At 35.0% G+C, this 13,274-nt stretch overlaps 1 protein-coding gene across 7 annotated transcripts in view; it reads left to right on the top strand.

Moving 5' to 3' along the window:
- The first annotated feature begins 1,915 nt into the window (after window positions 1-1,915).
- The window catches only part of LOC18435001 (putative ABC transporter C family member 15), a 31,557-nt gene continuing 20,198 nt past the window's right edge, over window positions 1,916-13,274 (top strand). For all 7 annotated transcript variants that reach the window (XR_016058284.1, XR_016058283.1, XR_016058285.1 and 4 more), the window contains exons 1-2: window positions 1,916-5,367; window positions 10,105-10,191. Coding sequence is in view for 4 of the 7 variants with exons in the window: in XM_088870482.1 (XP_088726608.1) it covers window positions 3,004-5,367; window positions 10,105-10,191 (2,451 nt within the window). In the remaining 3 variants the exon portion in view is untranslated. The remainder of the gene's footprint in view (window positions 5,368-10,104; window positions 10,192-13,274) is intronic.

Genomic DNA, 13,274 nt, shown 5'->3' on the forward strand with positions numbered 1-13,274 from the left:
AAAACACCGAATTGACGTCACAAAGCGACTTAGTATCTAGAACTGCTGAGTCTCTATCGTAAACCGTCGAGTTCACGTCCATAAATCCGAGTCTCTACACTAAACCGAGTTAACTCTATGTAAATCGCTATATAAATCAATCGAGTTATAAATCCGAGTCGCTATATAAATCGTTGAGTTGACGTCACAAAACGACTTTAGTCACAGACTATCCAAGGCATTAATCCCCCTCTACATAAATCGAGGAATTGATGTCACAAAACGACTTATGTAAAGTAAGCCTCGCAAATAGGACTGCACATTCACGGCCATCCACCAAAAACACGCCCACCAATATCCATCAGTAATGGCTGGACAATTAAATTTATATGCCCTCTTCCTCCCACATCACTTCGCTGTGGGACAATTTTCATTGTCTTATGCATTTGAGGCTTTTAGCGCACGTTTAATTTTGTCTTTATTTTAGTTATCAAATGTTTCTCTTTTATACAAGGAATTTTATTACCATACGTTATCTTACGTTTAATTTCATTATCATACATTTCTATTTAAGATTTATTTAAAAAATTATATTTATTTTGTCCTTAATTTTGTTTCTATATAAGATCTTCTTTTGCACTCTCTCTCTCATACGTAGAATGATGTATAAATTAAATTTTTCTCTTATACAAAGACATCTATCAAATCAAATGGTCTAAAATTTTAAAAGATTAATTATATTTATTTATTTTTTATAATTTACAAACATAAAGTTTATGTAATTAATCTGTAATTACATATAATTAATCTTTAATTACAAAAATAAAATTCCATATAATAATTTACAAAAATTAACATAATTATATGAAATTGTCGTTTATTTATGTTAATAAATTAATATAATTATGTTTAATTTATGTCAATATAATTAGTTTTATATACATTAAAATTAATTTTTAATTATATAGAAGTGTTTTTTTTAATATTTTTAAATTATTTTTATGTTATATTAGAATTATAATTAATAGTTATACATATATCACATCTAAATATTCGTATATTGATGTAAAAAAATGAAAGTTCTTAATAGAGTACCCTCATTTCTTATTGGATTTCTAACAAGCAACATTTATAATGAATTTTAATGAATTTTTTTAGATTTTTTTAAGATTGAATCAGACAGATTCGGTCGATTCCTGATCCGGATCGCCGATTCACCAATCCGAATGGGTTTTTTGGGTGCCCGATCCCGGGCACTAATCCGTTTTTTAAACCATAGGTTCGAGGTATGTACTATTATTGTAAGTCGGCAACCAAAAAAAAAGAAACGTTGGTGAAAAAGAGAGCGTGATATACTAAATCATGGGTGCAGTTTGCATACGGACGCATCCGTAGGTGTAGAGGTAAGGTGTACCTTCAAATTTTATCATGGTATATAATTTTGATGCAAAATGTTCTTAGGATTATCTCAAAATCTATTTTTATATCTAATTATAAAATTTTAAATTTAAAAAATGGTTAAAATCAAGTAGATCTATAAACATATGAAAATCTTGAAAATGGACGGTGTAGATAATATGTTGTAAAATGCACTATTTCTAAGACTTAAAATATTTTTATTTTTCATAGTCATACATCTCGATGTTGAGATGATCAATCAAAGGGTTTTCAACATTAAAACTACCTTTTCCTATGGATTTTGTAGTAGCATCCGTAGATCTACATTAAAATGTAGCATCTTTATATTAACTTTTTCACTATATCATATACTGAATTTTATCTTTTACAAAAAATAAAGGGAAAAAGTTTATATGAAGCCGAGGCTCTAAACAATCAAATTAGAGCCTATATCAAAATTTCACTAGAAGATGTTGTTTTGATGATCAAATATCTTTAAATTAATCACCTCGACATCAAGATGCATGGACATGAGAAAAAAAAAAAGATATCAAGTTTTTAAAATAGTACATCTTCTAACACATTTTTGGAAAAGAGAAGAGAAGTACCACGACGAGGTCCCACGTCATCAGGCCATGTCATTAAGCACAATGGGTGGCAACAGGCTTGGGCTGGGTTCTTTAGCCCGGTCCTAGTCCCATAGCACTGGCTCAGCTATAAAGGCCTGGCTGGTCCAGGCCCAGTAAAATAAAAAGAAAAAATAAAGAAAGAGAGAGCCGGTTCAGGACCATACTTCAAAGTTCAGACCATGGTTTCCAGGACCTAATCGAGCCTTCGGGCCACATTTCATGATGGCCTAAGACAGGCCGAGCTGGGGCACCGACCCATGAGCACCCGAGCCACGAAGGACCTTCCCGCTGTTACGGCTTGCACCTCAAAAATCAAAATCTGCTCTCTCTATATATACAAAGGATCTAACGTGACTTTGCAAAAGAATTCAAATTTTTTCAAAAAAAAAAAGGCCCCAACATTCAAACCATACTTATCCGCCTGCTTTGTTTTGTTGAAATGTTAGGTCGGGAACGCAACAGCTTACATGACAAAGAGCCGCCTCTTGCTACATGGAGCAATAGCGCCCACCGCATCGCACTTTGGATGCGTCCTCTTTCCATATGCCGCAAGCGTGGAGATTAGTGGGGCTGGCAATGGCCCGATCAGCTCTCCACGAGCTGTTAGGCTCCGTTTAAACTTTATTTTTTTATTTTTAACAGGGTCGGTACGAGCCGGATAGAGCATCCGGTCCCGGCCAGGACAGGCCAAGAAAGTTGCTTTAAGTGGGAGATAAAACAAACATGAATGTGAATATGAAAGTCATACACATGGGACACTCATGCTTAGTCACGTGAGTTTAACAGTTGGCGACATGCACGTGCCTAAGAGCCCAATTTCCCGTCTTCTTAAATTTGGAAATTCATTCCCCCTCTTTATCCCCAATTTCAATTTTATTAGCGCCCAAAACCAAAATTAGGAAGCCTTATTTCCTATTAAAAGCCAAAAGCACAGAACCAGACTTAAAACGGCACTGGGCTCAAAACTCCGGCATTCAATCCCCCTTGCTCACCTCTAATGGGCGGGTTCCCCCTCCACCAGCTCTCCATACTTGCCTCCTCCATCTTTCTCCTGTGGGTCCTCGTCCTCCTGCTATGCCTCTCTCTACACAGGAATAGCAGTAGAGAAACGCCGCCCTCCATTAAAAGTGGCACACGAGGAAGCAGTAAGATATCCATGAATTCTTCGAAGCTTCGAGTCATCTGCTGCTCTTTCATGTCCATCCTCTATACTGGTTTATGGTCGTGGAAGATAACGAAACGAGATGAGAAGTATTCGATTTGGGTTGAAGCAGAGGATTTGTTGCAGGCTGTGACCTGGTTGTCCATGGCGACCTTCGCAAGTTACGTGCGAAACAGGGGTGAGAATGGTGGAAAGAGGAAGTGGGTGTCTTTCATGCTCTGTTCAGGGTTTTTCTTCTCATCAGTCTTTAATGGTTTTTCGATTTGCTGGCGTGTTACTGTGTACATGAGGAAGAAGTCAAAGTTTCCGGGACTTTCGTTGTATTCTGAGATTATTGGTTTTCTCTTCTCTGCATTGCTCCTCTGCAACTCGGTCTTCGAAGCTCATGAAGAAGAAAACACAGAAGAAGAAGAGTGTAAGAGGCAATTGCTCTCAGAAGATTACCAAGATGAAGAAGGTGAAGAAACTCCATCTGATTTTGACAGGGCCAGCACATGGGCCAGGCTCAGCTTCACCTGGTTAAATCCCCTGTTCGAATCTGGGCGTCGAAAAACTCTCCAAATGAAAGACACTCCAGCCATCCCTCGCGAGGACACTGCTGAGGAGGCCTACGCCTCACTGGAACGATGCCTCAGAAAGCACAAGAGTTGCAATGGCTCTGTGGAGCGCCTGGGTTCACTCTCAAAAGCCTTGGTGTTTTCCACTTGGAGGCCCTTAGCCCTCAACGCCGCTCTCGCAGGCCTCAACACCCTCTCGTCTTACGCCGGCCCATTCCTCATCACCCTCTTCATCCAACACCTCTCAGAATCCCCTTCCGAGTCCTTTCGTGGCTATGCCCTGGCGTTCGCCTTGTTCATTGCAAAGACAGTGGAATCAGTGTCACAAAGGCACTGGTATTTCGGTGCACAGAGGCTGGGGATACAAGTGAAGGCCGCGCTCATCGCCATGATTTATAGAAAAGCTCTGCTTGGGGTTCAGGGGAGCAATGTGAGGAAAGGAGCAACGATGATGAACCAGGTGAGCGTCGATGCAGAGCGGATTGGGGACTTCGCCTGGTACATTCACAATCTATGGTTATTGCCGGTTCAGGTGTTTCTGGCTCTCTGCATCCTCTACTACAACCTGGGACCTGCTGCTTCTCTAACCGCCCTCGCCACCACGCTGGCTATCATGGCTGCCAACACACCGCTCGCAACCTTGCAGGAGAAGTACCAGTCTGGAATCATGGACGCACGGGACCAGAGGATCAAGGACACGAAGGAGTCGCTCAACGCCATGAAGATACTGAAGCTCCACGCATGGGAGACCAAATACCAAGAGAAAATCCTGCAGTTGAGAAACATTGAGAGCGGGTGGCTGAGGAGGTATCTCTATGCCTGTGCAGTAGTGGCCTTCCTGTTCTGGGCGGCCCCCGCGGTCGTCTCTCTCACTACTTTCGGGGTGTGTCTACTGGTTGGAACTCCATTGACGACCGGCTCGGTGCTATCCGCGCTGGCCACATTCAGGGTTCTTCAGGACCCAATCTACAATCTACCAGAGCTGATCTCCATGGCCGCTCAGACAAAGATTTCTCTCAGCAGGATCTCAGTGCTCCTATCGGGAGAAGAAGAGAGGTCCGGGACGACATTGGAGTCATCATGGTGCGAAGGGGAAGAGGAGGTGGTGGTGGACATCAGAGATGGAGATTTCTGGTGGGGGCGGCCGCCGCCACCTCGGAACGGAGGAGGAGGAGGAGGGCCTGCGCTGAAAGGGATAAGTTTGAAGGTGAAGAAGGGGTGGAAAGTGGGGGTATGTGGAGGGGTGGGAGAGGGGAAGAGCAGTTTACTTCGGTGCATTTTGGGTGAAATGTTTGAGAACAAAGAGTCGGTTAGGGTGAGAGAGGGGGTGAGGAGAGGTTATGTGGGTCAGGAGGCGTGGATTCAGAAGGGGAGTGTGGAGGAGAACATATTGTTTGGGGGGGAGATGGAGAGAGAGAGGTACGAGAGGGTGGTGAGAGGGTGCGGGTTGTTGAGTTGGGGAGAGTTGGGGGGAGGAGAGTGGGAGTGGGAGTGGGGGGCAGGAGAGCGAGGGGCCAATTTGAGTGGGGGCCAGAAGCAGAGGGTTCAGATGGCCAGGGCCGTCTACGCTGACGCCGACTTGTACCTTCTCGATGATCCCTTCAGCGCCTTGGATGCGCACACGGCCGCTCATCTCTTCAAGGTGCTTCCACTCTCCCCTTTATTTTCTACCTCATTGCTTTCATTCTATTGCGCCGGGCCCGGCCCGGCCCTAAAATATCAGGGCTTCAGAAGCCCGAACAACAGCCTTCGGGGGAAAGGCATGGTCTTCAACTGGCCCGGACCCCTCCAGGCCCATCATGTTGTTGGCCCGCCCGAGGCCCCTCCTTTTGTTAGCCCTAATTGTATAATTTCTCTTCTAAGAACAATCTTGATTTTCTGCCCTAATATGGTTGCAAATGGCATCATTTTAGTCCATGTTTGTTCAAATTCCCAAAGCATATTTGCTCTTTATAAGCTTCATACTTTCATAGCATTTGTCATTATTTATTTTAGAAAATTGGTCAAAATTATAGAAACAAAATGGAAAATAGGAAAATACATATCACAAGAAAGGAAAGAGATATTGCTCTTTCTTTTTGAGAGGAGAATATAACAAGATAAGAAAGTATATATTTTGTGATTATATTACCATATTATATACAATAAAAGAATCACCACAAGAGTTGTGTAGGGGACAATTATTTTTCTCAAAGAGTTTTTTTCTCTCTCTAAAATTCTTTATCTCTTTGCTATCTTGTAATATTAATATGTATTTTCCTATTTTGGATTTTGTTTCTATTAAAAATAGATCCTAGTTTTCAATTGTTTATCAACTCATCTATTTTTTATCAAATAAAAGATTTCATTAAGAAGCACATGTCATGACTCAAAATGGTTCATATCTTAAGCAGGGTTGATAAACAGGTGAAATTTTAAATGGTTGATATTTTTAAGGGTGTTTTAATGAACTTTTAAGCATGTTGTTATTAGATTAGAGCTTAGGGCTCGTATGGATCTAGGGTAAACAAAACCATGTTTGGATGGTTATGCAAACCCTAGTTATGCCAAAACCTGGTTATTGACAAATTATTGTTTGGATATCTTGCAAATAATACTTAGGTTATGCAAATCCCTCGTTTTGGGTCATTTACTTGCGTAATTTGTGTTTACACTATTTAGGACACATTTGGTAGGTATGAAACATTTTCATGTAAAACATTTTCATGTGAAAATTACGTTACACATATTTGATATGCAACACTACATATAAAAAAATTTATCATTATAAAAAATTTTATCAAAATTTTAAATAGAGAAACTACCTAAAAATGTTTAGAGTGAGAAACTATTTCAACATTTTTAGAGTGAAAACTGTCTAAAACTTTAAATTTGATATAGTTTCTCTCTAAATATTTTGATATAGTTTCTCTCTCTAAAATTTTGAAATTTCATATAGTTGAAAATTTCTCTCTAAAATTTTTGAGATAGTTTCTATCTCAAAATTTTATCAGGTAGTTCCTCTTTCTAAAATTTGATATAATTTCTCTCATTAAACTTTTAAGATACTTTCCCTCTCTAAACCTTAAAATTTGATAAAGTTTTTCTAAAAATTTTGAGATAGTTTCTCTCTCTAAAATTTTTTAAGTAATTTGTTTCTTTAGAATTTGATATAGTTTGAGTATCTAAAGTTTTCAGATACTTTCTCTCTTAAATTTGAAATTTGATATAATTTCTCTCTAAAAGTTTTGAGATAGTTCTCTCTTTGAAAAGTTTCACGTTGCTTATCTCTAAATTTTGATGTAGTTTCTCTCTCTAAAGCTTAAAATTTGAGTTAGTTTCTCCATCTAAAAATTTTAAGATAGTTCTCCATCTAAAAATTTTAAGATAGTTATTCTCTAAAAAAAGTTTAGGTAGTTCTCTCTCTAAAATTTGATATACTTTTTCTTTCTAAAATTTCAAGATACTCTATCTCTCTAAAACTTAAAATTTGAGATAATTTCCCTTCGAAAATTTTGAGATAGTCTCTCTCTAAAAATTTTGGTATTTCTCTCAAAAGTTTTAAGATACTTTCTCTCCCTAGAACTTGAAATTTAAGATAATTTTTCTCTCTAAAAATTTTGAGATAGTTTCTCTCCCTAAAAGTTTTTAAATAGTCTATCTCTAAAATTTGATATAGTTTATATCTCCAAAATTTAAAATACTCTCTCTTTTTAAAACTTGAAATTAAATATAGTTTCTCTTACTAAAAATTTTCATATATTTCTCTCTCTAAAATTTTACGTAGTTTCTCTCTCTAAAATTTGATATAGTTTTACTCTTTAAAATGTTACAATATTTTTTCTTTAAAACTTGAAATTTGAAATAGTTTCGCTTCAAATTTTTTTGGCAATTTCTCTCTCTAAAATTTGATATAGTTTCTCTCTCTAAAATTTTAAGATTTGTTTTCTCTCTAAAACTTGAAATTTGAGGTAGTTTCTCTATCTAAAATTTTAAGGTCGTTTCTCTCTCTTAAATTTGAGATACTTTTTTTATTTAAAAATTAATATTTGAGATACTTTCTCTCTCTAAAATTTTGAGATAGTTTCGCTGTCTAAAAATTTGTAAGTAGTTTATCTCTCTAGAACTTGATTAGTTGCGCTCTCTAAAGTTTTAAGATACTTTAACTCTCTATAAAAATTCAAATTTGATATAGTTCTGATTTCTAAAATTCTTGAAATAGTTTCTCTCTAAAAAATTCAGGTAGTTTCTCTCTAGAAGTTGATATATTTTATATCTTTAAAATTTTAAAATACTTTATTCATCTAAAATTTATAATTGAGCAACTATATCATGCTCTCTTTAAAATTTTTGATAAGGGTTCTCTCTCTAAAGTTTTTAAGTAATTTCTCTCTCCAAAATGTGATATAATCTTTGTCTAATATTTTAAGATACTTTTTCTCTCTAAAACTTAAAATTTGATTTAGTTTCTTTTTCTCGACAATTTGAGATAGTTTATCTCTTTAAATTTTTTAAGTAGTTTCTCTCTTTAAAATTTGATATAGCTTCTCTTTTTAAAATTTTAAAATAAAAAATAAATTCGGTATATGAAAAATTTTTCCTTTTAGATAGTTTTCCTTTTGAGATGGTTTTCTTTTTTTTTTTTGGAAAAGATAAAACTCGTATATGATATAGTGAAAAAGTTTATGTAAAGATGCAACCTTAGAACTACGGATGCACCTCAAAAATGTATTAGAAAATGTAGTTTAAAATTGAAAAATCCTTTGATTGATCATCTCGACATCGAGATTTATGACCATGGAAAATAAAAAAGATTTTAAGTTTAAAAAATAGTGCATGTTACAACATATTATCTACACCGTTCATTTTCAAGATTTTCATATATTTATAGATTTATTTGATTTTAACTAATTTTAAATTTTAAAATTTTATAATTAAATATAAAAATAAATTTTAAAATAATCTTAAAAATATTTTACATCAAAATTATATAACATAATAAAATTTAAAAGTGCACTTTACGACATAATAAAATTTGAAAGTGCACCTTACCTCGACACCAACGGCTGCATGCCAACTGCACCCAATAACAGAATCTTCCAAAAGAAAAGGGCAAAAACAAGGTACACGTTCTCAAACAATAAAAGGGCATGCGACAACTCACTGCTGCTGTGCCCCACCCACCCAAATTTTACGGTTCCTTCTAACAACTGTTAGAGACTCACCATCACATCTGCAAATTCATAAATTCGTGGTCCCACTTTGGGACCTCGTGTTGAATTGTTAGATTCTAAGACATTGGAGTGTTCCTGCGGATTCAGAGGTCTAAAAGGAGAAGGACTAGGTTCGTGTTGGCAGCATCCCTACAGTCACCGACACCTTTAATTAACGCTTTTAAAATGTAACTTTTTAATCTATCGAAAAAAGATGAGTTGGGATTCATTTTGCCCAGAGAATTATCCAAAAAAAACAAAAAAAAACTTAATTTTTGTGAGTATTTTGGTTATTTTATTTTTTAAAACATATTTTTTTTATATATTTTTTACTAATGCAAGTTTAAAAGAGAAATGGATGTGCAAAATTTGGTGCTAAAATATCTTGTAGAAAAAAATATTTAAAATAAAATAGTGTAGGGACGTAACAATGTGATTGGGGCCATCTCAGTGATCCATTTAGAATGAATGGTTAGATATGGTAAAGTTTAAAAATTTTATGCAGTAGGGGAAGCAACAAAGCCTTGCCCTATATTATTTGTATTATCATTCTGCCATTTTTTGAGTGTTTACGGCGGTGCTAGCCGATTGTTCATATAAGGTTTACATTAAAGAAGAAAAGACCTCATAAATGCCATTTCTTCCTTATTTTACTATTTATGATGGGCCATGCTTCCTTAGAATTGGGAGTTCTTATCTAATGAAAATCCAAATAGTTTTAATGTTCTTTTATGCACTCCATTGGGTAATCAGTTAGCAAGGGCTTATCAAAAATTAAGGACCCTTAAATATGTAAAAGGTGAGGTTAGTGTTTTATAAACATGAATTTTTAATAAACATATGTTTTTAATTAAAGGGAAATTTATCAACACGCCCGTATGAGCTATTTAATATTTTACCGATATAGTTTGATTTAGTTTCAAAATACCTACCAAAAGGCACATAGCATGATTTGGAATAGTCGTAAATATATATTAAATAGTATATCACTCATAGGTAGTTTCATAAATTAACTTTTATTAAATTAACAGCAAACTACTTACAAACATGGACTTTTTACCCTAAAGTGACTCTCATCACGCTATTTGAAAGGTAGTCAAAATAAATCATTGCATTTAGTAATTAATAAAAAATCAGCAAGACAAAAATTTACTCATAGGCAAATTGTTGATTTTGAGTTGGTGCAGGAGTGCGTTTTGGGACTGCTAGCGGAGAAAACTGTTATCTACGTCACCCATCAATTGGACTTCTTGTCTTATGCAGACCTTGTTTTGGTAAGAAACACCACATAACTCAATGTTTTCGAAATTCGGAGCTTTGAACAGGTTCGCATTGTCGGGGTCTAAACACTACTGTGTTATATGATGTACACACATTCTAAAATTTCGATCATTCGATTAGTAAATAAACAAAAAAAAATTGAAACAATACAAGACAACTGTGATCGTGCGATAAAGTTTGGATATTGATAAGGATAGGCGAAATCACTGTTCATTTTCGCCTATATATATAGGTTTGCCTAGAGTTAACAACCCCTCAAAATACAAAGGTTGTAGGTTTTTCTAGAGTTAATAATATCTTAAAATACAAAGGTTAAAGTTAGAAGGGGTTGTGATGAATGTATATATAAAAAAGATAATTACTTTTTGTTTAAAAAATTATTTTAATAGGTAACTTAACTATTAAGTAAGTACAAATTTGAAATTTTTATAAAAGTACTATGGTATTTTAGAAGTTAGTGTATTGTAATTTTATTTATAGAGTGCTATTGTTTTTTAGTAAAAATTTCAACTTTACTCTTTTTGGAGACGACAAAAATACTCCTTGTCCTGTAGTAATATTTATAAAATTGCCCTTACTTAATGATGTAGATATTACAAAAAAATAATTTTTTTTAAAAAATAGATTACAAAGTTAGTAAATCCACCCTTCACAACTCTCTCTATCTTTAATCTTTGTAATTTAAAGGGTTGTGAAATTTAGATTATTCCATATATATATATATATATATATATATAATGATCCTGTGAGCCAGTGGGCTCACAAATTAAAAAGAGCTCAACGGTTTAGGTTGAATCTAGTTCGATCTGACGATCACAGATGCCCCGATAGTGTCTTAATTTTAAATTTTTTCTAGAAATCCAAATTATTTGAAATTTTAAGCGTGTTTTCATAAAAAATAGGTTAACTTTTGAAAAATATCAAAAAAATATTTTATATGAAACAAATTGACCAAAATACCTCGGGGGTATTTTGGTCAATATTTATTTGTGGATTATTATTTTTATATATTTCTATTAGGTGCGGATTGATGAGAAGAACACGCTCTTAAAATTTCAAGTGATTTGGATTTGTAGAAAAAAAATTAAAATTCAAACATTATCGGACATCCGTGATCGTCAGATCGGCCCAATTCAATCTGGGCCATTGGGTTTTTTTTTTTGTGAGCCCACTTCAATCTAGGCCATTATAGAAAGTAATGATCTTATAAGACCCTCCTCCACCTATGTATGTAGAACCTCAAATGATCACTATTAAAGTTGGTACGGATCTTTAGAAAAGTTATCACATGGGTATGGGTATAGGACTTGGCTTTTCTATAGATCCGTGCCAAATTTCATGGCGATCCTTTGAGGTCCTACATACATGGGTGGGGAGGGTCCTATAGGATCATTTCTTATATATATATTGTCTAGAGTTAACAACCCCTTAAAATACAAAGGTTGAAGTTAGAAGGGGTGGTGATGGGTATATTTATCAAAATAATCGTTTCTTTTTTATTAAAAAATTATTTAAATAGGTAACTTTACCATTAAGCAAGGGCAAATTTGAAATTTTTAGAAAAGTACAATAGCATTTTAGAAGTTAGTGTCCTGAAACCTCACAAAAGTATTTTTTTTTAAAAATAGACTACAAAATTAATAAATCCACCATTCACTACTCTCTTTATCTTGAACCTTTGTAATTTTAAGGGTTGTGAAGTTTATAATATCCCATATATATATATATATATATATATATATATATATATATATATATATATATATATATATATATATATCGACAAATAGCATCGGCATCAAGAACACTGTGCTCCATTATAGCAATAATGTAATATGGCCAAAAGTGCCACTGTACAGAGATGCTCTTTACTTTTCTTTTAATTTTTTGTCTTCTTGCTTTTTGGACATCTGTCGTCTAGTAAGAGGCGAATCTCTTTACGCCTCCACCTTCTCACCCTCTTTTGTCGTCTGCACCGACAAATCTCCACTCACCTTTGTCTTCTTCTACCGACAAACCTTTTCGTTTGTCATCTTCTACTCTCCCTTTATTCCTTTCTTCATGAGGAAGGAACTCTTCCTCTCTATATAAGGAAGACAGACCCTCTTCATTCGATAGGGCCTCACTCTTCCAAGTACAACGGTTTGTTGTTCACATACTTATTATAAATTAAAATATATTTACACTCTGAAGCTAGATAACAATAAAAATAAGCAAAAGTGACAGTGCTGTAGATCCTGGCGAAAGTGGTATCAGAGCCATAACAGTGAAACACTTTCAACAAATCACAACAGTAGAACTGTTCAACAATGGAACTGTGTAAACAGTTACAACTGGAGAATTTGTAAAGCACAGAAGTGTTCAACCCTAGACGGGTCAAAGGTTTCACGGCTATTTGAATAAGGCCAATGTGTAAATATTTGTAATGAGTTTCTTTATGTTTTTCAATTACTTTCTTTGAAAGTAGGTGAAAGTCTTCTTGGTTTTGCGTTACTGATAGACTTTTTTCTACAGTCTTGATGGCATAACCCATCCTAAGTTTAAATGATCCTTTATTATAAACATCATGAATTGGTACCTTAGGAATGTTCCAATTTTGAATATTTTCCTCAATATCATTTATAATAATTTGTTCTTTATTTTTTACTCTAAGTTTTGAAGATGAAGTTACAGTTTTTCCTATAAGATTCCTTATGAGATTAACCATCCGTAGGTTGCGGATAATGACAATCTGGACATTCAGTGGCCTTAGCTTTTTTCCCTAAGCGGCTCTTCTGGCCTTGGCGGTACTTTTCGCATCGGCTTTCACTTGTCTCTTGTCTTAACTCTCGGACCAACTTTCTTGGTGGTCAATCTCACTTAGTATCTTTTGGTAAAATGTAACTTTATCACTAACTTATTGAGTTAAAAGAACAATTTTACAAATTTTCCAGTTGTAACTGTTTACACAGTTCCATTGTTGAACAGTTCTACTGTTGTGATTTGTTGACAGTGTTTCACTGTTATGGCTCTGATACCACTTTCGCCAGGATCTACAGCACTGTCACTTTTGCTTATTTTTATTGTTATCTAGCTT

This window comes from Amborella trichopoda, chromosome 6, assembly GCF_054954075.1.
Source record: "Amborella trichopoda isolate Santa Cruz 75 chromosome 6, AtrichopodaSantaCruz75HAP2 v2.0, whole genome shotgun sequence".
In the NCBI taxonomy this organism is placed as follows: domain Eukaryota; kingdom Viridiplantae; phylum Streptophyta; class Magnoliopsida; order Amborellales; family Amborellaceae; genus Amborella; species Amborella trichopoda.